The sequence below is a fragment of the Myotis myotis genome, unplaced genomic scaffold (genome assembly GCF_014108235.1).
Source record: "Myotis myotis isolate mMyoMyo1 unplaced genomic scaffold, mMyoMyo1.p scaffold_m19_p_1, whole genome shotgun sequence".
Lineage (NCBI taxonomy): Eukaryota > Metazoa > Chordata > Mammalia > Chiroptera > Vespertilionidae > Myotis > Myotis myotis.
Window position 1 is genome coordinate 127,792,550 of NW_023416313.1, and position 27,136 is coordinate 127,819,685.

Consider the following 27,136-nt stretch of genomic DNA (forward strand, 5'->3'; position numbering starts at 1 on the left):
TAACAATTCACTTTCGGATAAACCCTAGCGCTCTAGAGCCAGTTTGAGGCAGTTTTGAGGGAGCTGGGGTTCAGGAAAGCGCAGGGCATGGCCTCAGAGTGGTGGGGGTTGAATCTGGGCCCTATAGGCACGCCCAGTCCAGGTGGTTCAGGTGGAGGGGATGCCTGCCTAATATTTTCTCTCCTCCTTGGGCTGTCTCGCCAGATGTCTGTCATAGTAGGCGCTTGATACTAAGGCAGGATGGGGCGGGGGGGCTGCGACTCAGTAAGTATTGGGAATGTCCCGCCAAGTGGATTTCGTGGAGAGAGGCGCTAATTCCCTAGAACTTTCTTCCGGCTCCACCTGGAGTAAAAGCTTTCCACTCGAGAAGGGCGAGCTCTGTGAAGGATCTTTGATCTTCTTTCCAATAGGACAGAGAATGCCGGACTCACAGCTGGGGAGAGGAGGAGGAGACCGGTTGACACACTTCGCAATGGGGCGGTAGAATAAAATAACCAGGTCCAATAAGGAACAACACCAGGTCTTTCTGGCGGAGTACACTAGCCCCCTCCAGGTGCGTGTCCTCCAGGTTCCCGCCCAGCCTTTCACACCCTTTCACCCCGAGTGTGTGGGTGTGGCCCACGGAGAGTGGCTGTGTGTGTGTGTGTGTGGACCTGAGCACGAATCTGGACGAGGTTAGAGAAGGCCAGACGCTGCTGCGCCTCCTGCAGCGTGGCGGGGACAGCTGGCGGCTCTCCTGCCCCCCGGGCGTGGTGGCACGGGACAGGGACAGAGCCTGGGCCTAGGACACTGGAGTGACCCCGAGGGCTCAAGCGCGTAAGGAAATACGATCTTCTTCCAGGGACCAAGGGGTGCGGAGACCCTGGCGCTTTATAACTCCGCCATTGGGGCGCCCTCTACATCAGGTCCCAGGGAGAATTCAGGTGTCTCAGGCCCTCGACTGCGGTCCGGGGTCCCTAGGTGGCCTGTAGATCCCGACGCCAGCGCTCCGGGCGCGACCCACTCCAAGCAACGCTCGCTCCTCCCACGTCGCGACTTCAGCTCCGCCCGGGTCCCCGAGGGCAAAAAAAAGGGGGGGGGAGGGCGGAATTTCCCAGCGCGGGGGCTCTGGCTTCCCCACAATTCTTTCTGTTTACGGAGAGAAAGGGGAAATGGAAAGGGCGGGGAGGCGGTGGCTAGCACACGCTGCGCCGCCACCCGGCCGGGTCAGACGCCGTGAGTCCAGGCCATCGAGGACGGCCTGGGCTGGTTTGTCCGCTCCGGTCTTGACGCACCTCACTCCGGAGCCGGTCGCCCAGGCTCCAGCCTCTGCCACCGCCGGACCGCGGGGCCCCAGCGCATCCGGCTCGGGAGCGCCGGTCACCCGCTGCGCACCGAGCCGTCGGGGGGCGGTAGCTGGGGGCGAACGGAGGCCGCAGGTAACTCAGTGTTGGGGGCTCGGGAGTGCCTTTCTGGTCTCAGCCCTGCGGGATACCCCAGCGGTTCACATCTTGAAAGGGAAGGTGTCCCCGGCGGGGTTGCAGACTCCCGAGCTCGGGGAGGCGAGGGCGTGCGGGCCGCCCCCCGGCTGCGCTTCCGTCCTCCTGCGGGTCGCGCGGCAGCCGGCACAGCTGGAAAGCACCTTGCGCAAGGGGCTCACGCGGCGCCCGCGGCCCCGCCCCCTTCCTCCTCCTTCCCGGATCCCTAGCGCGCGAGCCCCGCCGGGCTGGGCAGTGCGCGGGGACGCGGACGCCGTGTCGCCGCCTCCCACCGCGGCTTGTGCCTCCCGACCCCGCATTCTTCCCGCCGAGACCCGGTGAGTGCACCTCAGAGGCTCAGGGGCCCAGCTGCCGTCGCCAAAGTGACGGGCGCTTTTGTAATTTACAGACCCTTTAAAAGCTCCTTTAGTCGCGAGGAACGGGAGAAAGGGAGTGGGGGTGGGGGTTGGCGGAGCAGAGAGCAGTTTGAAGAGAAACTTAATTTCATGCTTATAACTCGGTAAAGAAGGGGTATTAGCAGAACACGAATGCCAGGCTTTTGGTCTAAGAATATTAGGAAGGAAAAAGTTAACTTACAAATGTTTCCCGTGGTAATGCGATCCCAGGACCCCGAAATTCTTCTAGTTCTGGGCGGAGAACAATGCTTAGAAGGCAGCACGGCTTGCACAGAGTTCATCCCAAAAGTTGTTAGGGAAGGCCACAGCTGTCTTTAAATGAAGCATTACAATGTCTGTTTCATTTTTGGAAAGACATACATTGATCCAGAATAAAAGGCGACTCCAGATAAGAACAGGGAAAGAAACACAAATACAGCTGCTTTACATGTCTGTGGCCTAAATCTCAGGTATTTGCTAAATAGAATATAATCTGATTCCACCAGGTGCCCCCAACTCTAATGGATTGCGAAAGTTCTGGCAGATGCCCTTCAGGACTCTAAGGAAAATTGGATGGTTGAGGCATCTAGAGATTTTGAAGCAGAGTGGCTGTGCTTCTATATAGCTAAACCGCGTCATTCTGTGGCTTTTCAAAAAAATTTATATATATATATATATATATATATATATATATATATATATATATATATATACCCTGAGTGCCAATGTGCTAGTTTGGCAGAGAAATCTTTTAAATGGGAAGCAACGCAGGTATGATCATGTTTTGTTAGGCAGAAGTGATGCCCATAAACTTAGCTGTTTTCATTCACACTTGCAAGGAAACCCTCAACTATGCAAGTAGCCATGACATTAATGTTTAGAAGTAGGATTTCCTTTTGGCTTTATGGATGATTTCTGAAATAATTTGAAGCAAATAATTTTGACTGTATTTGTTCATCTTTCCATTTCCAAGCGTGGCATAGTCATTTACTTTGTTAAGAAGTAGGGATTTTGTGAGGGTTTTTATTGTAAACTGTGTGGGGAAGGGTCTTGATTGCTAAAGTAGAATACCTTCACAATCTACACTTTTTCTACATGGGTACTGATCATTAGTAACTTGTAAATCATTAGCACATTGTCTGCTTAATTTACTCTGGAAGTGCTGAGGCTCTTTGCAGGTATATTTCATGGGCGGACTGGTCATGGGGCTGCTTGGGGAGCATTGGTTTGCGTGAGAGGAGTCCTGTGTTGCTAAGGAATTATGCCTGGCTCCTAAAACAGTCTCAGTCATACACTCCTCCACCCGCTCTGCCCTCCTACGCTGCTTCCCTCCCCCCTCCCTCCTGTTCTGCTCTGCCTCCACCATAAGTTTAAGGGTATATGTATTTAACCTCTGCCTTAGGTTTTACATATAAATACTTGAGACTTTCTGCAGGCTTTAAAAACCATAACTGTCTTTCCCCTTTGGATCTGCTGACTGGCTAGTCAACTGTATAGACCTTTTCCTCTCTTTCTTGAGTCACATTACTATTGAGAACTTTATTTTCTCTCAAGTCAGCCATTTGATAAGTGAGTCCAGCAGCCTTGGAACTTTCCAGCCAGTGGGGTCCTAAGTCAGGCTATTTTTGTCTTAACTTCTGTTTTTCAGTAAATTCTACAAGTAGAAACTGCAACTAAATGGCTCAATGAAACCCAAGGCCATTGTTCCTCCCTTAACTGTAGCAATTCCTTTCAGAACTCAACAGACTCCAAGAGTGTACAAGATCTCTCTGAGAGGAAGCTTCCTTTGCTTTCTGGATGTAACTGTGGTGATAACAACCATCAAAGTATTTCATAGGTTCTGCCTTTTTTTCTTTGTGTTTTGTTTTAGATACAATCTTTAAACCTTACTGTGAAGAAGCTGGGGACTAGGTAGCCACATCCCATTTGCTGATAAGAAAGGAGGCCTAATGCAATATCTGCAGAGCCAGGTGGCTGACTCAGTCCCTGTGTCTTTTATGCACACAATAGCACTTACAAATAATACAGCTTACTTACTGTGCACCCGACTTTGCACCACGCACCTTGTGCACATGAGCTCCTTTAATCCTCACAGCCATCTTATGAGGTAGGTGCTGTTATGATTCCATTTAACAGATGGGGGAGTTGAGGTACAGAGAGGCTACAGTATTAGCCCAAGATCATGCAGACAATAAAAGAAGCGCCAATATTTGATACCAAGCAGTGTAAGTCTAGAGAACAGTGGTTCTCAACCTGTGGGTCGCGACCCCTTTGAGGGTCAAACGACCCTTTCACAGGGGTTGCCTAAGACCATCGGAAAACACATATATAATTACGTATTGTTTTTGTGATTAATCACTATGCTTTAATTATGTTCAATTTGTAACAATGAAATTGGGGGTCACCACAACATGAGGAACTGTATTAAAGGGTCGCGGCATCAGGAAGGTTGAGAACCACTGAGATAGACTGCAGGATGCTGCTTTCTTTCTTGAGGCATAATTTGTTGGTAGGAGTGAGAATGGCACCAGGTGTTACTGATGGGGACCTTGGTTTAGCAACCTCAGTACTTGAGTTCTGGCTAGGAAAGAATTCAGAACCAAGTCTCAAACTAAGAGAAATTTTACTTAGTAAGTCAGAGGTAGAAGAAGCGAGTGGTAGAATAAATGGGCTCTAGAAATAAGTTACAGAGACAAAAGAAGGGCCCTTGGACCTTGGAAAGAGAGGCAAAGAAAAAATACGCCTGGGTGGGGGGAAGCTGGGTAGGAGAGGGAAAAGGCCCAAGGAAAGCTCACTGCATCCTCCATCTTAAGGGCTTTTAAGGGTGGAAATTTTAGGGGAGGTCCCAGGGGAAGATTCAATACAATAGTCATCAGCTTCCCAGGTGTGGTCCTTTCAGGGTATTGGTCTCCACTGATTGGTCAGCATCAGGACAAGGGATCATTAGTCAATGCAGCTGGTCCTGATGTCAGCCATGGTGTCACTTGTCTGGTTTTGCTGCTTTTTGGGGCCTGGAGCTAAAACACAACTGAGGTCTAGATTGCATTTGATGCTGGTCAGAGCCTCATTGTCCTAGGGCAGTGATGGCGAACCTCTGACACGCGTGTCAGAGGTGACACACGAACTCATTTTTTTGGTTGATTTTTCTTTGTTAAATGGCATTTAAATATATAAAATAAATATCAAAAATATAATTCTTTGTTTTACTATGGTTGCAAATATAAAAAAATTTCTATATGTGACACAGAACCAGAGTTAAGTTAGGGCTTTTCAAAATGCTCACACGCCGAGCTCAAAAGGTTCGCCATCACTGTTCTAGGGGCTCAATGCATAAGGGCTGTTCTCCAGCCCCCTTGTTTCTTTTCCCTCTAAGGGCGTCTAACCTGCAGGACTAGCAACATGCCAGGAGAGGAAAGGTCTGGGAAGGGTCCAAACCACATGACCATCGAAATGGAAGATCAGGGGGTCTAAACCTCATGACCAGTGATATGCCTGGGGAAGCAAGGTTACTCTGGGGACCAAGTCCTTGTTTTCCCAGTTTTGCCCAATGCTAGGCAAATGAGGCTCTCCACTCTGGTGACCTTCTGTATCGTCCTTCCTCTGAACTTGTCTGTCTAACTGCCTACCACAATTCATATATTAGAAAATGAATGCGAAGTAAGTTAATGACAATGCAAAATTGTGTGGTTCTTTTCTTTTTTAAAATTTTTATTAAATTCATTGGGGTGACATTAGTTAATAAAATTATATGGGTTTCAAGTGTGCAATTCTATAATACATCGTCTGTATATTTCGTGGTTCTTTTCTGAAATGAAATTCACTGAGAGGCCAAGTAGCTGGGTGGTGAGTTGCCTGTGGAACATTTCCTGGTGTCTCCTACTGGAGCTCCAGGTTAATGGAAGTCTGTGGCTTTTTTGCACTGAGTGTAGAATGTGTAAAGGCTTGTGCTCTTCAGAGAGAGGCTGTGCTTTCAGGAACACAGTAGTTAAGTAGACATACTGACCTCCAAATTCTCTTAGGTCTCTTAAACATTTTTTATCTTTAATTCTTTGGAATAGAATTAAAATCCTGAGCATTACTGGTTTTCCTTTTTCTCATTTGGGCTCTCAGATCCCCAGGTGTAGCACCTGATTTGTATATAAGAAATGAAATACAGTAGTGGCTAATATAGTCAGTTGGCCTTACTCAGGTCTTGCTTATGATAAATTTGGCTTTCTTGGCCTCTTTGTAAGATCACAACTTCTAGAGGGCTATTAATTTAGATGTTAAATTAACCTTTTTAGAACCTTGTGATGTGTGCTTTGTACTATTCAAAAATTCTGGTCTCTAAGCCAGTCAGTGAAAGATAAATACCACATGATCTTACTCATTTGTGGAATATAAAGAACATTATAAAGTTTATAAACTGATGGACAAAAATAGATAGAGGCAAAGAAGCATCCAACAGACTGTCAAACTAAAGCGGGAAGGCAGGGGAAGGTTGGGGGGTTAAGAGATCAAACCAGTGGACACAAGACACTGAGGGGGGTGAGGGTATGTGTGTGGGGGGGAAGGAATGGTAAAGGAGGTGGGGGAGGGGGAGGTCAATGGGGAAAAAAAGGAGACATATGTACTACTATTTGTAAAACTTTAAACAATAAAGGAAAATTTTAAAAAATTCTGGTCTCTAGAAAGGACAGCTGAAAAAAAGAAAAGAGAGGACAGCTGACTCACAGATTAAAGAATCTTCTTCCCCTTTCTCATACTCATTGCTGACAGAAGGAAAATTTGAGGCTTGTCCCAAGTCTGAATGAACTGTTTAAGTCATTTGCATTAGAATTATCCCTGAAACTTGACCTACTGTCCTCAATTTGCTTAAATTTGAATCCATTTTACATGCTTCTGGCTTCAAGGCCTGAATTTTATTTGGTAAAGTAGTTCTTTTTCTTTAAGGGCACCTGATGCATAAAAGCCACAGAAACCTTGCCAGGAAGATTGCCCCCTTGGGGTAGTAGTGGGGTTGGAAGCTGTAAAAGGCCAGGAGCCTTAATTCCTGGGATTCCTGAGCTGCTCTTATTCCTGTTTATGTTTAGTGAAAGTTTGTTTTCAGTGGCTATGGCTGATGCCACTAACTCAGTAAGTGAGTAAGGAATAAGCTGTTTGGATCTCAGGTTTCCCCTCTGCAAGTGAACAAGTTGGACTAAAGGTTATCTAAGGTCCCTTTCTTCAACTGTCCACTTAAATTCACACACCTATAGACACAGAGCCCTCCTTTTTTAATCAAAGGCGTATAGAAGCTCAATCCTTTTATGTCAGTTTCCCATTGATTTCAAATGCCAATACAAATATGGTAAACACAATATTTGTTTTCTTTTGCAGACTCTGGAAAGCACAACAGTAATGGAGTACATGAGCACTGGAAGTGACAATAAAGAAGAAATTGATTTATTAATTAAACATTTGAATGTCTCTGATGTAATAGACATTATGGAAAATCTTTACACAAGTGAAGAGCCAGCGGTTTACAAACCCAGTCTAATGACCATGTGTCAAGACAGCAATCAAAATGAGGAGCGTTCAGAGTCCCTGCTGCTAAGTGGCCAAGATGTGCCTTGGTTGTCATCAGTCAGATATGGAACTGTGGAGGATTTGCTTGCTTTTGCAAACCATATATCCAATACTGCAAAGCGTTTTTATGGACACCGACGACAAGAATCTGGAATTTTATTAAATATGGTATGTTTTTTTCCTGATCAATCGAGTGCTGCAGCTTCATTTAATGCAGAGTGGCATTTGAATTTGGGTTAGACTGGCTGTCAGGTATGATTTTTTAAAAATGTAATATCTGTAAGATTCTTCATGTTGAAGGTGCAAAAAGAGTCTTTATTAAAAGTTCCACTTAAACAATTTTTAGTAGTAGTTCTACAAAAAGGGAATGATGAAGAGTGTCTTTTAATTTAATAATTCATTAAAAAGCTCATTCATCATTTAGGCAGAAGAGAAAGGTTTAATGAGAATCCTTCTTCTGAGAGGGGAATAAAAACTTTGTCTTTAATTAATATTTGGTCCCTATGGACCAAATGCTTTTCATTCAAGTGAAGCTGAATTTTTTGGTCTTGTCATATATGGAATTTTCACAATATCAGTACTGGCTAGATTTAGTTTTTGCAGAAATGTATTCTGTAGGCAGTAAATAGCTATCTACAGATTCACTCTCTTTAATTGGTAAAGTATGGATGACAAATGATGTATTTGCTTGTCATTTCAAGTATGCAAACAATCCAGAATATTGTGACAACACTTTGTTGCTACAAGAATAGATCAGGTGATGTGTTTAGGTGTGCCTGGGATTCTCTCAGTCTCTTAATATGTCAAAGGTGAATGTAGGTGCTGGCTAAGGTGATCTAATTTTTTAAAAAGAATAACTTACAAAAGAGTAGAGGGTATCTTGGAAAACATGCTTATTGATGAAAGTGACTCCCTTGCCTTTGGTGCATCTAAATGGCAAAATGGCTAATGTGGGGAGAAGGTCAGTGATGAATAGTAGAGTCTGGACAAATTACTTAATTATTTTGTTTTTATTGCATACCACATTCATTCAATTTAAAACAACACAGTGACTTTGGTCAGCTATATAGTGAATTGTTTTGTTAGAAGCCAGTTGTGTTCATCTGTAGCTCAATTTGGAGGAAGATTACATTTTGCATAGTTGTGTGACTTACTTTGGTCTGGTATATCAAATTGTATTTAATAGTTGACAAAGTACTTTACCTTGAGAATATTACTTTTGCTAATCATTGAACTAGAAGCAATACCTGATTTTCTTAGCTTAAATATAGCTGGTGAACTCTGGTTCAAAATTATGTATAAGTCTATAATGACAAATGTAATTGTTTATGCATTTCTCTTTTTTATTACATATTTGTGTGTCAAAATAGACATTTAAAGGAAAACATGCAGAATAAACAAATTACTCTTGCTTGTAAATCTGTAGAGTCTTAGGTACATTTCCCCTGATGCATCAGACTGGTGAGAGACAGGACATAGACCTTCACTGGGAATGTACAGAAGGGAATGCAGGAAAATTATGAGGAGTAGAAATAGCTTCCTAAAGGTTTTGGAGTTTAAACAAAAGCTAATGCAGAAAAGGAGAAATTAAGACATTTAAAGGAAGTGAAAATTTTAGATCAACTAAGGGTAAGAGTAAAATGTCATTTCCTGCCATCGAGCCTATACTCTATAAATGAACAAATCTATATTTAGAGAAAATTTAAGAATAGGACATATCTGAAGACAGGGATCTTGAAAACTTTAAAAAGATTCTTTGTTTTAAAAATGATCAAGACTATAAAATATAAAGCAAGAAGACTTAAAAATAAAACAGGATAACAGGAAAAACTTAAAACCTACAAGAATTGACTGTGCTTCAGTGGTCGATGGCTTTGGGGCTGTGGTTGACATTCCTGTCACTGACCTTAAGGATCAGATAAATCCCTGTGTCTGCTATATAGCCTATTAAAGCTCTATGTTTCATGAATAATGGCATAGAAATCATGACTTTCCATTCCTGATCATAGCTAGTTTGAGTGAGATGCTATAGGAAGCAAGGTTTGCTTCTAGCACCTCTTCATCTGCACATCATGGTCTCCTTGGAACCATCCTGTGGTCAAGACCTTTCTCTTCCCACGGTCTTCACCCTAATACTCTGTCAAAACTTTTTTCTTTTGGGCTTCATTTGCTGGTCTGTCTCTCTACTTTACAAAACGACAGCTAATTATCTACCAAACAGATTGGTTCCATGGTAAGATCTATTTATAAATATATCTCCCTATGGACCAAATGCTTTCATTCAAGTGAATGCTAGACATAGCTGGAATATCCACAGTGTATTAGGTGCTTTTCTAGATGCTAGAGATACAGTAATGAACTGTGCTTTTTGGTAGCTTACTGCCTGGTGATTGTAAGAGGCAAGTAAACAGGCAATTATAATGCAGTGTAGTACTTCCCAATACAACTACATCATGATTGCTGTGGAGATGGTCAGGCAGAGTACCTCACACAACCATGAGATGGGGTAGGTCGGCCAGGAGATTGCCAGAGAGGCTTCCAAGGAGACTTGATGCCCAAGTTATTGAGTTAGAGTCAGCCAGATGAAGGGGATGGGGAGCTGAGAGTGTTCCAGATGAAGAGAATAGCATGTGCAAAGGGCCGGAGACATAGAAACATGGTGTCTTCCAGGCACCCAACCACCACAATGCCTGTAGAGTTAATCAGTTAATGAGGGTGGAGGAACAGGAATTACAAAAATATCCTGAAGCACAGGCATGTTAAATGGTGCTTTGCAGGTGTGTGTTCTTTTCCTAAAAATATTTCATAAAGATTACACCAACTTCCAGCAGGACCAGGGAAGAAACTTTGGGAGACTGTCATAGGGGTTGCTTTGTGTAAGAGTGCCACAAGTTATTTATAAACTTTATAATCTACACCAACTCATAATAACCTGATCTGGGATGAAGAACCTAAAATGGTTTTCAAATACTTGACTCTGGTGATGGGGTGCTGAAGGGCCCAGCTGTGGGTGTGAGATTCTGCATGCTGTTCCTCAGGGTTAGTCATGGGGTCCCAGCTTCTCAGGGATGGAAAACCTTAATGTTACTGAGTTAAATCCTCCTCTGTCTGAAGCTTGGATCACCCCCCCCCATTCATCATCTCCAATAATTGCTGGAGGATTTTGGTCTATGCTTGGTAACCTCCTCTGATGAAGAGTTCATCATGTAGTGGGGGATTTAATTTCATGTTTGCCCAATTCTTATTGTAAGACAGTCCTTTCTTCAATAAAACTAAAATCCATCTCTGAGTCTTCTTAGTCCTATTTCTATTCTTTGGCCATCAAAAGATACATGTGATGAGGAGTGGTGAAGACTGCAGGCCCATTAATTAAAGTTCTTGCATATGTATCTCAGCTCTGAAATGGATTAGTTATATGACCTTGGACTAGTTATCACACCCCTCTATGCCTCAGTTTACCCATTTGTAAAATGGGTAACATGACAGCACTTACTCTATGATTGTTGGTAGAACAAATGATGAAAGCACGGGACCTGTTTACACATAGTGAGTGTTGAAAGAACACAAGCCATTTCTATATTTGTTGTATATAATTGTTACTTTCCTTCCTTGTGACTATCCTGTCAATATTTTAAAAATTGCATGTTCCCCACATCTCTCCTCTTTCACAAACACGTCTCATTGTATCTTCTACTTCTCATGTATTTTAGTGTCAGCTTCCATCATCATCTGGGTATCGCCCTCTGAAGTCAAGCCTGTGCTGTGCCTGTCTTGTAGCCCAGAACACGTACATGGCGGGCCTTTTGTGGTGTGGCCAGCCAGTTGTGCCTCTGTTCTAGAGACTATACTCCGTTAATATAGCCCAAGGTCGCATCCATTTCATAGCAGCCACATCACACAGGTCCCTCAGGGAATTTCTTTTCACTGAAGTACCTAAGGATTTTTCTGAAGTGTGTTTCCTGGCCCAATGCTATCTGGTATTTGTGACAGTGATCTGGAGCTTATAATGTCTGCACTTGAAGAAGGCTTTGATCATTTGAAGAATTGGCAGAGATAAGCAGCACAAAGATCCACAAGATTATTTGGTAGAGCCCCCTGGAAAGAAGGCGGGAAAAACATCTTAAATCCAAATAGGAAAGGTCTAGGGCCTGGGGAAAAACCAGGGACTGTGCAGAACTGCAAAGGGGTCAGCACTTGCCTATCACCCTGTACATCAAAGGTGGCCATGGAGGACTTGAGAGACATTCAGAGGGGATCCCTGAATGTGGGAGGTTGTGACATGGAGGTGAAGATACTTGCAGGATTTGATCCAAAGAGGGTAAGGTGTGCTCAGTGACATGTAAACATAGGATTTTAATAACTGGGTTTTGATCATGGCTCAGCTTTAATTATAGCTTCCTGGAAGATAAAAGGCTCTTATCCAAAGACTAGGAGTGGTGGCTTTGGGGACAGACAGCCCCAAGTTTGAATCCTGACTCTGTCACTAACTAGTGAGTTACTTAACCTCTGAAGCCAGTTTTCTCATCTGTAAAATGGAGATAAAAATAGTACTTACTGTGTAGGACTGTTGTGAGACTTTGATGAGATAATGTTAAAGTACTGAGCACAGTGCCTGGCGGATAATTAGCACTCAATATATGGCTGCTATTATTATTTTTTGTCCTCTTAGAATAAGAGACACTGAGTCAAAACCTATTAAAACAAATTTTGGTTAAACAAAAGTAAAGCTTTCATGAACGTGAATTAAACACTGAAGTGGATGACAGAGAGGCTTCAGTGAAATTGGATCTGTAAATATTTAATGGCAAGAAAGGCAATATTCAAGTAGGATTGAATGCAGTGAGCATAGTTCTGTCTAAATGTGGAAGGGGACTAGATTCGTCACGTTCTTTGCTGTAAAACGAGGCCCCCAGTAACTTGAGGTGACACACTTCTTGAAAGGAGGTCATATTTCAAACAAGCTGAGCCTGTGGTCTGTCCTTAGTCATTTTCCCTCTAGAGCTCTGCACAGAATTCTGCACAGAGGACATGCTCAGTAAATATTTAATTTTTCAATTTACTGACTTCACATGTCTAAGTATAGAGTTCTGTTTCATTCCCTGACTAATTGTGACCACATCTGCTTGTGGAGTGGAGACTGAGTGAATAACCCTGACGGTTACTAGAACCATTCCCGGAGCAGAGGCCTGTGAGGAGCCCCCTGCACCTGCACATGAATCAAGTGTCCATTCTTTCCTCCTGTGGACTGCAGTTCCCCCTTTGCTTCGTCTGTATGTGAAAGAGCTTGATGTTGCTTTGATGGTTTCATAATTCCCAGATTCATAATCTGAAGTCCTATTATTACTAATTATACTTGCAAGAAAAACTTATATTTTTGAGACACTTTATCTCTTGAAAGAACACTTTAACCATGTTTTAAGCCTGTACTCCAGGTCATAGCTCCTGTGGACTGCCTTATTAATTTGTTTTAATTTTAATTGTTTCTCTTTTTAATTGTTTACTCTTTCAAAATCAAGGTAGACTTTATATGCAGTAAAACACACAGATCTTAAATTTGCAGTTTGATGAGTTTTGATAAATGCACACACTTGTAACCCACACCACTGTCAGACTATATCCCTTAATTTTTGAGTGGACTGGTTTCAAAATCTCTTGTCATGAACTCTTGGAGGTTAGGGATCATCTATCTCTTGCACAGCATCCTCCTCAGCACCAAACACTGTGCCTGGCACATACTGTGCACTCAGTAAATATTAAATGAGTAAGTAGATGAGAAATAATTCCGCCCTTACTTTATTTAGGTAGCACTGTCAACTCATAGCTCTGGCATAACACATTGTTTTCTAGAATCCTCCATGATCATCATTTTATTTCCACACTCTCTCTATATGCATCATGTCTGAGTAATAGCTATGTGGACTAACAGGTTAGTACATTTTAATTGGGAGCAAGTCAACTTGTTGGCAGAGTTTATATTTATGCAATCTTTATTTTCAGCCTCTTGGACACAGTAGTCATGCTCCCTTAGATAAGTCATTTTTAAAGTTCTATTTGGCAATTAATGACTCCCGAGTAGATGGAAATCTGATCAGGTCTGACCGGGGATGGATGTGTTTCTGTTACATGCTTTCTCTGTCTTGGCTGAAACTCTAAATATAGTCTGTACACTGTTATGATTACACACAGTGACAATGTGTGTAGGAATGCAATCTAAAGTAACCAGTTTTTAAAGGGTTGGTCTTAGAAAAGGATTTTGCTGGAATTCTCACCTTACCACATTTTTATTTATTGTAGGTAATCACTCCCCAAAATGGACGCTATCAAATAGACTCTGATGTTCTCCTCATCCCCTGGAAGCTGACTTACAGGAATATTGGCTCTGATTTCATTCCTCGGGGGGCCTTTGGAAAAGTGTACTTAGCACAAGATATAAAAACTAAAAAAAGAATGGCATGTAAACTGGTATGTTCTTTATAACCAGACGGAGTGAACTGCACTGCATTACTCAAAACTTGTTAGCCTTTGAATGGATCTTGTCTAAGGTTGCTCTGTCCAAAAGTATCTGTGTTTTATGCATTTGCTTGCTCCTGGGGCCGTTCAGCCCCTAAATCTGCCACGTATATAGTTGATTTTAATCTAGTTTGCCATGATAAAAAAAGAAAGTGCTGGGTAGTTTAGCACCAGTTTGGATAACAAACGTCATCTCTCTTGTGGTGGGCTGGGGTAGAGGGGTGCTCTCCTGCAGGAGCAGATCCTTGTGCTGCTCCTTTAATCCACCTCAGGGGAGTGGACCAGGCAGGGAAGCAGAAGCTGGGAAAGCTGCAAAGTTCCCAGGACTGCAGATTAAAGGGCTGAACTTAAATAGACTAATTCTTGAAAAGACCCCATCTCTTCTTATTAACCAGTTATCGGTGAGGTGCCCCCGCTTTGGAAGAGTGTTTGGCAGTATCTACCTCAGCTGAACACGCACAAGCCCAATGGCCCAGCAGTTCCACCGCATAGGCATGTGCACGTGGCCACCGAAAACTATGTGCTAGAATGTTCATGGTAGCACTATTTGTAATAGTCCCAAACTGAAAAGTTTCCAGTTGCTCAAATGTGGTATATTGACACAATGGAATGCTGAATAGCCAAAAAAATAAATGATTTACAATGATAATAATGTAGATGAATCTCATAATCATTATGTTGAACTAAACCAGCCAGACACAAAATATGATCTACAGTATGAGTTTCTACTTATACTAGAATAAAGGCCAAAAATAGGCTCACCAAATCCATGCTGTTGGAAATGGGGTTAGTGGTCTCCCTTAAGGAGCAGTAACTGGAGGGGTTTAAAGGGGTCTCTGGGTGCTGGTAGAATTCTGTTTCTTCATCTAGATGTTGGTTATATGGGTGTGTTCAGCTAATAATGCATTGAGTTTGATACTTAACTACTTTTACACTTTTATATATGTCTGTTCTATTTTAAAACATTTTTAAGTGCAATAAAATAAACTCACTTGATTTAACAAAAATAAAATAATTGCTGAATATCATCTCAATCTCTGTTATCATAATTAAAAGATTGACAATATGTTGGCTTTATTTGTTCCTTCATAAAGATTTGGTAGAATATCTGGTATTAGAAGGAAAAAACCCAGGTGTCATAATAAGCCACTTGAAGCTTGCAATTAGAGAGGACATATTTGTATTCTTTTAAAAACATCTGGTGACATAAAGATCTTAGAACCAAAATGTCCTGTGTTTCAGTTTCATCATAAAAGGCATGGGAAAATAGCTTTGTGGGTGTGCTTTCCTTGTTAATACTTACATTTAATTTTTAAGCTATATATATTTTCTTAAAAAATAAAAACATTTAAGATAATTAACAACTCCAAACAGATTCAGAAGAGGGTGGGCTTAATAAATGAGATCCCTTTTCTTGAGGGAACTACTGTTAATGGGTTCTTATGTACCCTTCCAGAAAGTCTCTATGGACATATGCTTGTATAGTTAAATTATTTTTAATTTTATTTTTTGCAAATGGAGACATGATATACATACTTCTGTGTCTTGCATTTTTCATCTAACACTGTACTTTGGAGACATTTCATATCTGAACTGAAAGATTTGTTTCTTCCTTTATTAATGACTTGATTTTCTATAGAATGGATGCTCAATCTTATTTTAAATGCATTGTTAGAGCATGAGCTGTGGAACCAAAGACATATTATTTTATGACATGAACTATTGAAAATATGACCTAAAATCTAAGTGCTATGGAAATTACATATGTAATAGATAAGAAATTATCTCTTTTGATGCAGTCATAAATGTTTCTTTGATTGGATTTCTATATTCTAAATGAAAATAATTATTTATACATTCTTGTGTTTTTTATTTTCTTATTTTGAATTGCTTACCTAAAGCTGGTATAATGTAAAGGCAGATCTCAAGTCAACCTTATTTTAACTAAGCAGTACAATTTTATGCAGATCAGGGTATCCTTGAGGGCATTGATTTGTCTTCTGATCTGTGGGTTGACAGTCATCTCTTGGCATCTGAGGGGGATTGGTTCCAGGAAACCCCAAAGATACCAAAATCCTCAGATGCTCACATCCCTTAGTTGGACCTTGGTATCAGTGGGTAAAGAACCTGCTGGTACAGAGAGCTGACTTTATATATATTTTTCATTGTCCTGGAGTTGTTTAGAATCTTACTGGTATTTTTGTGTTTTAGATCCCAGTAGATCAATTTAAGCCATCTGATGTGGAAATCCAGGCTTGCTTCCGACATGAGAACATTGCTGAGTTATATGGCGCAGTCCTATGGGGTGAAACTGTCCATCTCTTCATGGAAGCAGGCGAGGGAGGGTCTGTTCTGGAGAAACTGGAGAGCTGTGGACCAATGAGAGAATTTGAAATTATTTGGGTGACAAAGCATGTTCTCAAGGGACTTGATTTTCTACACTCAAAGAAAGTGATTCATCATGATATCAAACGTGAGTTATCCTTGGATATGTACCTTTTCGGCTTAATGAGACTAGTTAGGAGGCAAATGGGCTCCTTCCTTCAATCTAAGGAGTGTTAGTGGCAGGGCAGGGCAGGGCGCACAGCTCCCTTGGAGCACCTTGCCCTTTCCCTCACTGTGCTTCTGAACACCTTTGAGAATCAAGAGGGGTCACTTTGAGAACTAAGAGGGGGAACTTTCAATGTCATAAGGAAGGGTAATTATCCAATTGTAGGCAGCTGTGGGCAAACTATGGCCCGCGGGCCAGATCCGGCCCGTTTGAAATGAATAAAACTAAAAAAAAAAAAAGACCGTACCCTTTTATGTAATGATGTTTACGTTGAATTTATATTAGTTCACACAAACACTCCATTCATACTTTTGTTCCGGCCTCCAGTCCAGTTTAAGAACCCATTGTGGCCCTCGAGTCAAAAAGTTTGCCCACCCCTGGACTAGAGCCACACCACACTTCTATTAAGTACTGCCTCTGGCTTTTAAAATACTAATTTACTTAAAAACACACACCTGCAGCCACATCTTATTGAGAAACAAATAGCTTTTAAATTTTAAACATCCATTTGTCAATAGTTCTTTCAATAAGACGTCATTGACTGCTTTCTAGGAGTAACGTGAGGAGGAAATTGAAAGAGAGACCCACTATGGATCCTTAATACCTAATGATAAATAGGAGTAGCAGGACTTTTACTGAAAAAAAAAATGGGTCTTTTACTTATTTATTTTTTTTTTTAGAAAGTGGCTTAATAATAGTATGTCTATATCATAGAATTTGGAACGCAAGCTCTTGAGCATTAATGTATTTTTTTAGCTTTATTGAGATATAATTCACAAATAGCATTGTGTAAGTTTCATGTAATGATTTGATATATGTATATATTATAAAATGATTACCACAATTAGGCTAGTTATCACATTCATCACCTCACATAGTTATAATTAATTTTTGGTGGATGAGAACTTTTAAAATCTACCCTTTTAGCAACTTTCCAATATACAATATGGTATTAACTATAGTTATGATGTATGTTACATCCCCAGGACTTATTCATCTTATAACTGAAGTTTTATCCTTTGGCCACATTCACTCATTTCCCCCACCCACTGGCTCTGGTAATCACCAGTCTGTTCTGTTTCTATGAGTTTGGTTTTTTAGACTCCACATATAAGTGAGATCACATAATATTTGTCTTTTTCCGTCTGACTGTTTTACTTAGCATAATGCTCCAAAGTCCATCCAGATTGTCACAAATGGCAAGATTTCCTTCTTTTTTTATGTCTGAATACACTGTATATCACATTTTTCTTTTTTTTAATATATATTTTTATTGCTGACAGTATTACAGATGCCTACCACCTCCCCCCCTACCCCCCCTCAGGTCTTCAGTACCCTATTGTCCATGTCCATGGGCTATGCATATAAGTATATAAGTTCTTTGGTTTCTCTCTCCTTGTCCCTTGACCCCCCACATCTAGGTATGCCAGCCTGTTCCATGCATCCATACTTTCAGTCTTATTTTGTTTCTATGTCTATGTTTTGTTTCTATGTTGTATCTTTAACATTATTAGTGGCTGCAATAATTTACGTCCATATTGGCTGAATTCTTGACAGACCTGAAGTGATTTTTACCTAGACTCTCAGCCTCCTCTTTTGAATATATTACACCCATTTCAGTAGGGAAAGCATTTCAATCTATTCTAATTTGGGACTTGTTTTAGATAATGCTTTCATTTTATTTACTAAAAATTTTCCTCTCTTTATAGCTAGCAACATTGTTTTCATGTCCACAAAAGCCGTTTTGGTAGATTTTGGCCTAAGTGTTCAAATGACTGAAGACATCTACTTTCCTAAGGACCTCCGTGGAACAGAGGTATAATTATATTCCTACAAGAATGATTGATATCTTATTAAGAGTAAAAATAAAAAATGCTTATCATTACTGTAGAAAGGACAAAGAAGGGGAAAAAAGCCACTGCATTAAATTTTTATCATCATTGGAACATATTTAATGAGTACTTTATCTGTGCCAAGTACTCATTTTAGCACTTTAAATGAATTATATTTTTTAACCCTCACAACAATTCTATTATTGGTAAACACTATTATTACAGGCAAATATTATGATTCCCATCTATATATATATATATAAAGAGGTAATATGCTAATTGGTCCTAATGGTGTCCCAGTCATGACCATTCAACAGGCTGCATGCACACAGGAGCTGATGGGCAGGGACAGGGGCAGGGACTTGTGCCACTGGGACATGAGGCTGCCGCTGTGTGTGTGTGTGGGAGGGGGGGGGGACGGCACATGCAGGCCTGCCATGCTGCCTGGCCCGGAGGGGCGGGTGTCAGGATGGGGGCCCGGAGGGAAGAGAAGATAGGCAGTTAGGGGGATCAGGCCAGGAGGGGAGTGAAGATAGGCAGTTAGGGCCATTAGGCAGGCAGGGGAGCAGTTAGGGGCATCAGGCATGCAGGAGAGCAGTTAGGGGCATCAGGCACGCAGGCAGGTGAGCGCTTAGGAGTCAGTGGTTCTGGATTGCAAGCAGGATCCCAGATTGGAGAGGGTGCAGGTCAGGCTGAGGGACCACCCCCCCTTCCAGTGCCCAAAATTTGTGTACCGGGACTCTAGTTTTATAATAAGGAAACAAGATTGAAGAGCTTAAAACCAAGTGTTCAAAGCTTCTCAGCTACATAATGATCTGGAACTTGAATCCAGTTTTTTTCTGAGTCTAAAATCTAAGATCTAACCACTGTATACCTTTTTAATATAACAAATATATATTCTTAGTTTAACTGATGATTTGGTTCATTTACAGCCATCATTTTTAGGGTCATTGATAACATTTATTAAGAACTGACAACATTTTAGGCCTAACTTTAATCCTAGGGATTCTATAATAAACATAATTTATTATACCATAATTAAATCTTATTGAAGATATGAACTAGTAATAATACTTATATTTGTGAAGAAAAATAAAGCAAAACCAAAAAAACCTTTCTTGAATCTAAATGAGATTCAGAGAAATGTATTCATGGGTTTCAAATAATATATTAATTTAACATTCACATTGTTAAACTGAATAGTTGATTCATGTAATGAGTGTCTTCTGAGCATCTGCTGTATGGCAGACTGTTGCAGGTACCAGGGATGAAACATGGGACAAGGTCAATAAGGATCATGCCTTGGTGGTACTTTTTGGTAAAAGAAGCTATGTTAAATTGACCTGAATTATTAACAGATCAAAGAGTTAGTTCACTGTTGCTTATGATGGACAATGAGGGATAAAACTGGGAAGGTAAATGGGTATAGTAGTTGCCTTTCTCACCCATGTCCACTATGGTGGGTGCTTAACTATCAGCCACCCGGCCCCATGCCCTTCTCTCTATTGGAAGTGGCCCCAGAAAATGGAGAGAGGGCACTTGGCTGCATCTTTACCTCAAGATTACCAGGTCAGTCTTAGTGTTCAACCAAATAACAGTCTAGCTGGTAGATATATTGATTGCACTGAAGTCAGTTGCAGTGCAATAAATAAATAAATATTTATTTCAAAATGAGATTTTGTAAGCTTTTCTTAACTCTCAGAGCAAAAACTTTCCTGAGCAGCAGAATCCTTGTTTTTGCTGATATTACTGAAGTTAGTTTGGAAAATATTTGAGAGAAAATTCTTGATAGTCATCTTTGAGCAGAATAATATTCAGAAGAGAAAACTGTTTACTTTTAAAAAATGTTTTAGTCCCAGATCTTAAGAGTATTTTACCAAAGCACAAAATCTAAGACTTACTACTTAGAACTGTTTTTTGGGGGGAGAATTTCCAGCACATTTTGCATTAGTCAGAAGTTTAGATATGTGACAGTGCACCATTTTTCCTGGAACCAATTTGAGAAACAAACTATTTATGGTATTAAAGATGGAAAATACCTTTTCTTCCTGGCAGTGCGATCAAATTGAACATTTTGCAATGTCTGGAGGAAGACATGCCCCTTCTGGGATTCTCTAGCAGAAAAAGAATGTGTATTGGAGTATGAGATAATAACATAGTGTTCACTCCTGGGTTAAGTTATTTTCACCAAATGTAAATTGTTTTTTTATGAATTACTAAACGGGCTTTGGTGTTTAGTGTTTATAGTTATAAACTCTCTTCTAATCAACCTGCATTTTAATATCTATATGGTACTTAGGAACAGAAATTTGACAGTGAGCAAGTTTGTGATGTCACCAGTGAAACCTTTCAGTAAGCTTGTTTTTAACCTCATACTAAAGAGCCAATAAGGGGTAGTGAGTCAAAGTCAAGCATGCACATTTGCTTTTGTTAGAACTTGTTCACTTGGCTACTTCATAGCTGCACATGATTTTTGATTCCTGCAATATATGGAATCAGGCACCCCACCTTGGGTGAAGCTCTCCCTTGATCAGCCTGTCCCTTCTACCTGTACATAGTTCCTCAGTGCAGACACTGGTCACCTGTGTTTGATCTCTCTCTCTCTCTCTCTCTCTCTCTCTCTCTCTCTCTCTCAACATTTACATTCAGAACATTATATTGTACCCACATAATACATACAGGGGTGGACAAAAGCAGGTTTATAGTTGTGAGTATGTGAAACAGAGTTTATTCTTATATTATTATTTATTCATTATTATAATACCAGAGGCCTGGTGCACAGAATTCGTGCATGGAGGGAGGGTGGGTTGTCCCTCAGCCCAGCCTGCACCCGCTCCAATCTGGGACCCCTTGAGGGATGTTCGACTGCCCATTTAGGTCCGATCCCGCTTCTGCCTGCCAGCCTGATCACCCCCTAACCATTCCCCTGCCAGCCTGATCGATGCCTAACTGCTCCTCTGCTGGCCTGGTCACCCCCAACTGCCCTTCTCTGCCAGCCTGGTCACCCTTAACTGCCTTTCCCTGCAGGCCTGGTCCCTCCCAGCTGCCCTCCTCTGCTGGCCCAGTCACCCCTAACTGCCCTCCCCTGCAGGCCTGGTCTCCTCCCAACTGCCCTCCTCTGCTGGCCCAGTGACCCCTAACTGCCTTCCCCTGCAGGCCTGGTCCCTCCCAGCTGCCCTCCCCTGCAGGCCATCTTGTGGTGGCCATCTTTGAACACATGGATGCGGCCATCTTGTGTGTTGGAGTGATGGTCAATTTGCATATTACCTCTTTATTATATAGGATTTATTTGTGTTACAACTATAAACTTACTTTTGCCCACCCTTGTATACAGGGTTAATCTGGTATATATTCAATTTATTGTTTTTAATTACACAGTGCAGAGAAAGAATAAATAATAAATGTAAATAGCTAATTAGAATCACATAACATGGTCCTTTAAAAAAAGTTTATTTTCTTCTGATTTGGTATTTGGTCTTCATGTACGTTAATATGTAATCATCATATGTGTGGACACACACACACACCCACACACACACCTCATTCCCTTTGTAATAAATGTGCTGAGAGGTGAGTGCCTTGACCCCTGACATGACATCTAGGTTTCTTTGTGTCAATACCCATGTCTGAGGGCGTGCCACTCAGAGAGCCTTACCCAGGTCCAACCAGGCCTGTTTCATGTCTTGAGTCAGCCAGCCTGCAGAGTCTTTGATCACCTTACCCTGCTGCCCTGACTTTTACAGAACTTGAGGAAGCAGGAGCTCTGAGCCATTGAGCCATGTAGCTCTGAGTGATCTGCCTGAGGGGTCACAGCCAGGTCACCAGATGGACAGGACACTGCTGTCCCCAAATGTATAGTCACATGGAGTCTGCAGAGCCCTATTGCACAGCTGCTGTTGGTTTCACCAATTGTACATATTTTGCCTAATCCTTCTATTGCAGGGAGGAAGTGGGCATCCCCTACTGACAATTAATTCTCCCCACTGCATTTATTGTATAACTTTGTGATTATACTTAGTAAGAAAGTCTTTTACGATCTGTTTTTGCTTCAGGGGAAGTTTGAGAACAAGGAGCTTGGTTGGCCAGTTTGCTGAGAGGGAGGGATGGAGAGACAGATAGATGATAGATAGATAGATAGATAGATAGATAGATAGATAGATGATAGATGAAAAGCAAGCCAGCCCAGAAATGTGTTGTAGAAAGAAGTTGAGCAGGGTTTGGATGAGGAAACTGGTCAATTTCTCCTGTTTTTGTAAGCCAGTTCTTTATTCTGAAACTAGTGGCCCAGTGCATGAAATTTGTGCACATTAAAAGGGAATTCATTAGAGGAAATATTTTAATATTGCTATTTGACCTTTCTCTATAATAGAAGTGTCAGAGATGAAAGAAAATTAGTAAAATGTATGTGAAAATCTCCCTCCTGTTAGAGTCTGGGGAGCACCACAGGACCCAGAGTGAAGTCTTTGCCCACCCATGCGCGCCTTGAAATTGTGCAAGACCCAGACCTGGCTGGCCCCACCCCTGTCAAGCCCCTCAGGGCAGGGGCACAGCCTCAGGTCCCCTGGCCTGACACCAGGGGCAGGGGTGTGCAGCCTCAGGTACCCCATCAAACCCTGCTGGGCAGGGGGCACGGCCTCAGGTTCCCTGGCCCTGGTGCGAGGGTGCGAGGATGTGACGACCATTTGCATATTAGCGCATTATTATATAGGATGTATTCTTGGAACACTTACCCCCTTCTCAATATTTAAATAACAGGCAGCATAAAAATTCCTTAAAGTTAAATATTATTAATTAGGATATGCCTGGACTAGCCACAAATCCAGATCATTGGGCACCAGTGTTTGTTCTTGTTTTCTCTTTTTTAGGTTTAGAAACAAACACTTCTTAGAGAAACTATTTCTAAACCTAGCCCTACTTTCCCAGCAGCAACTCGGGAAACTAAATTGAATTTTCACAGTGTTAACAAGGCCTTGAATATTTGGTCACTGAGCTATGTGGGAGGTAGAAATAATAAGTAGCTCATAGAAATGACTAATTAGGATCATATTTAAAACACTGCATTTTAAAAGTTCTTCTCTTCCAAGTGATCAGTGTTAATACCATGTGGACTTCGCCAACTTTTATTATTTAAATTTTATTACTGCAATTTAGTGACAAACATGAGGTGTAGAAGAATATTTGTAGTGTCCATTTAAATATGAAAGGAACTGGTGTTTTAGCAGAAACATGCATCAGTGCTTTGCAGAACTTTGATGTACCGGGTCCCAGGTGACTGTTACTCTCCTTAGCTCATGGGACACAGCAATGGCACTCTCATGAAGGGATAAAGCGTGCAATAGATATATTACCAGTGGATGAGCCAGCTTCCAGAACTTGATTAGGGAAATGGAAACCCAGACAAGCAAGGGGAGTCAGACTGATGTTTCCTGCTTCTTTTTCAGATTTACATGAGCCCAGAGGTGATCCTGTGCAGGGGCCATTCAACCAAAGCCGACATCTATAGCCTGGGGACCACGCTTATCCACATGCAGACGGGCACCCCGCCCTGGGTGAAGCGCTACCCTCGCTCAGCTTATCCCTCCTACCTGTACATAGTAAGTGGGGGTCAATGAGGGCTGAGCTGGGCCGTTTTCCACCTGTTCAGGAGTGCTGCACTCCTTTCTGAGTGGATGGGAGTGAGCTAGTGACCCAATGAGGAAGCCCCATTCTCACAAAGAAGGCATTGCTATTTTAATGAGAACTTACTAAAATGTACATTGGGCATCAATTATATGCTATTCTGTTAGACATCTATATATATAAAAGGCTAATATTCAAAGTGTCCCCTTGGGAATTCAACTGGGAGACCTGGAGTTTGATTGCTTGCTATGACATGCGCTGACCACCACGGGGTGGCGCAGAATGAAGGAAAGCCCTGGCCAGCAGCTGGCAGCCAGGGAGGGAAGGCCCCAGCCAGCAGCTGGAAGGCTTCGATTGGCCCTGATCTCCAGCCAGGCCTAGGGACCCTACCCATGCACTAATTTCGTGCATCGGGCCTCTAGTGTAATAATAAAATGCCACTTAGTAGCCTCAAAGTAGCATAAATCTTTGAGCCAAAGCAGTTGTAAATGTTGTTTGAACTCTTAAAAAAAGAAAAAGAAAAAGAAGGTATTAGATTATAGATCCCCATGCCAGCTTGGCATGTAGTGAAACATGCAGCTCCTGTTTTATTGTGGAGAGATTCGGGAGCAGATACCTCCCCATGGAGCAGATACCGTGGTGACCCTTGAACCACTGTTGAGATATAAAGCTGTCACTGTTTATTCAAACCTAGCATGTATCTTTGCACTGAATCAAAAGATGGGTTTAATTCGGTGTCCTTAGGAAATTAAAGGGCAACTTGTTTCAGGGTATGAACTGTATTTGCTGCAGGCCAGGAGGTAGGAAACCAGTGACTTCCCAGGTCATGTTACTAAAATACTTTTCCTATTGAGGGGATGTTTTTATATATTGATGCTAAGATGGCTGGTTTGTTGATAGATCCACAAACAGGCTCCTCCATTAGAGGATATTGCGGATGACTGCAGTCCCGGCATGAGAGAGCTGATAGAAGCTGCCCTGGAGAGGAACCCCAATCACCGCCCCAGGGCAGCAGATCTACTAAAACATGAGGCCCTGAACCCTCCCAGAGAGGACCAGCCGCGCTGTCAGAGCCTGGATTCTGCCCTCTTTGAGCGGAAGAGGCTGCTGAGTAGGAAGGAGTTGGAACTTCCTGAGAACATTGCAGGTACAGACACCCTGCTGTGTGCACTGCCTCTGGCTTCCCTCCTTTTTGTCTACTGATGGAACTGATGAAAGCACTTGAAAAAAAAGAAAGGATTTCATGAGTGCCATAAATTGTTTGAGAAATTTCAGGAAGAATGTGAGCAAAAGCATTAAAAAAAAAAAAGGTTAATTTACCAGCAAGTTATAACAGGTTCTTAGTGCAAATGTTGGCAACACACTCATTGAGAAGTGCCTCTAACTTGCTTTTTTTGCTACAGAGAATATCATGCCTTTAAAAGCAAATCAGGTATGATAGTTTTGCTGCTGGTAAAGACTGGGGTTCTGTTAAATTGAGTTATGGTAAGCCACACCAGTCCTTGCTTGGAAACATCATGGCACTGCTCTGCCCACATAGAATACTGAGTGTGAAGTCAATTTGCATTTCTCTCTTCCCATGCTTAAAATCTCTTTGTCAACTATGAATCTTTCCCATTTAGGGAGATCAGTACGTATTGCAGGAGCATTGAATATGGGTGGAGAGGGGTTTTGTTATTTTAATAACAAAAATATTATCTGTGTCATTCTTAATCTGTTTAGATCCAAACCCAGATGTCAGGCCTGGAATGCTTGTTTGCCTTTCTGCATCTTGTCTGACTTTTTCCATATTTAAAGTGTATCATCTAGGATGTTGGAAAACATGCCAGAAATTCTAGTTAATTTCTTGTTATATTGACTCTTTTTTTTAAACTTTTTTGTGTATGAAATCTGACACAAATTAGCCCATGGTGTTCACCTCTGTAGCTCTTTAATGAAACCAGGGCTTGAATGCTACTTCATTAGGTCCAACCTGTTGCTTTTTTTTTTTTTTTTTTTTTTTTTGTAGAAGGAACAAGTATTTATTATTGAACACGTTTCCTGGTCATTTATTTTATTTTTTCAATGTTTCCCTTTTCAGATTCTTCATGCACAGGAAGCACTGAAGAATCAGAGATGCTAAAGAGACAACGTTCTCTCTACATAGACCTTGGAGCCCTGGCCGGCTATTTCAACCTTGTCCGGGGTCCACCAACGTTAGAATATGGCTGATTGTTGTTTGCTCTAAATTAATACTCAGCTTTTGTCTCCTGGAAGCTAGTTCTGCCGATTTTACACGGGGGCTCTGTCTAGTGAATTGTGCCATTTATGAGCTGGCATTGTGGGCTCCCATGACTGATGAATGTGACTCCACATGGCTCCTGTGTGTTTTATTTGTGGAGCTGCCCTGTCCACCAGGTCTAAAAGTTCTCATTTCTCAGGTGGGGTGACTCAAGGGGAGGAATTAAGTGTTCCTAGAAGGATCATTTCTGGTGACTGATTTCATTCACTGTGCACTTTGCTCAAAATTGTAAAAATATACCAATTATAAGAATAATATATTAGCCTAAAATTACTATTCTTGGTTCTAAATTAAGTCTGGGAACTTCATTTAACTCAGAATAGTTGTTTTGTATATATTAGTGTATATTATATGCCAACTCTTTGGGCCTTTGTCAGTAGATTCTAGTTTAAATTAAAGTCATTATATTTTGGGTGAATAGAGCAACTTGAATATTGTAGCAATAAGCTGAACTAGTGTCTTGCAAATGGCTAACTGATTAGTGAGAAGCCATCTGACAGCAGGCCACTAGTGATGGGTTCTGTTATGTTCCTATGGAAACATTTTGTACTGTACATGCTATGCTTAAAACATTTAAAACATGATGTTTTGAATGTGGATAAAACTGTGTAAACCACATAATTTCTGTACATCCCGACGGATGAGAAAGTGACCTTATAAAAACTGGAAACTTGTCAATTCTTACTGATGCTACTTTTGTAACTCTTATGACTCTATTTTCTTTTAAGCATTTGTATATTAAAATAGCATACTATGTATGTTTTATATCAAATGCCTTCATGAGTCTTTCATATATATATTTTTAACATTGTAAAATATGTGACTATATTTACTTAAAGTATGTTTTTACATCATGCAAATGAAACCGACACTTTTATCCAATATGATTGGTCAAATCAACTGAATAAATTCAATATTTTGCCTTAATTATTGTGAAAGGTGTT

At 41.5% G+C, this 27,136-nt stretch overlaps 1 protein-coding gene and 1 long non-coding RNA gene across 15 annotated transcripts; one reads left to right on the top strand and one right to left on the bottom strand.

The window, feature by feature from the left end:
* Nucleotides 1-1,410, bottom strand: LOC118677121. The gene is made up of 2 exons (XR_004974328.1): nucleotides 1,275-1,410; nucleotides 1-433 (listed from the first exon to the last, which is right to left on the bottom strand). It is a non-coding gene; the product is annotated as an uncharacterized LOC118677121 (long non-coding RNA).
* Nucleotides 650-26,964, top strand: MAP3K8 (mitogen-activated protein kinase kinase kinase 8). Of its 14 annotated transcripts, none has more exons than XM_036351853.1 (10): nucleotides 650-816; nucleotides 3,723-3,959; nucleotides 5,226-5,509; nucleotides 7,211-7,567; nucleotides 13,694-13,861; nucleotides 16,121-16,382; nucleotides 18,170-18,276; nucleotides 23,734-23,886; nucleotides 24,812-25,058; nucleotides 25,992-26,964. In XM_036351853.1, the coding sequence occupies exons 4-10, from the start codon at nucleotides 7,232-7,234 to the stop codon at nucleotides 26,120-26,122; spliced, it is 1,404 nt and encodes a 467-aa protein (XP_036207746.1). In that variant the 5' UTR covers nucleotides 650-816; nucleotides 3,723-3,959; nucleotides 5,226-5,509; nucleotides 7,211-7,231; the 3' UTR covers nucleotides 26,123-26,964. The 14 variants fall into 14 exon arrangements, with proteins under 14 accessions (XP_036207746.1, XP_036207801.1, XP_036207715.1 ...); XM_036351846.1 differs by lacking the exon at nucleotides 650-816 and adding an exon at nucleotides 1,281-1,418; XM_036351858.1 differs by lacking the exons at nucleotides 650-816; nucleotides 3,723-3,959 and adding exons at nucleotides 1,627-1,795; nucleotides 3,588-3,689.
* The last annotated feature ends 172 nt before the right edge of the window (nucleotides 26,965-27,136 follow it).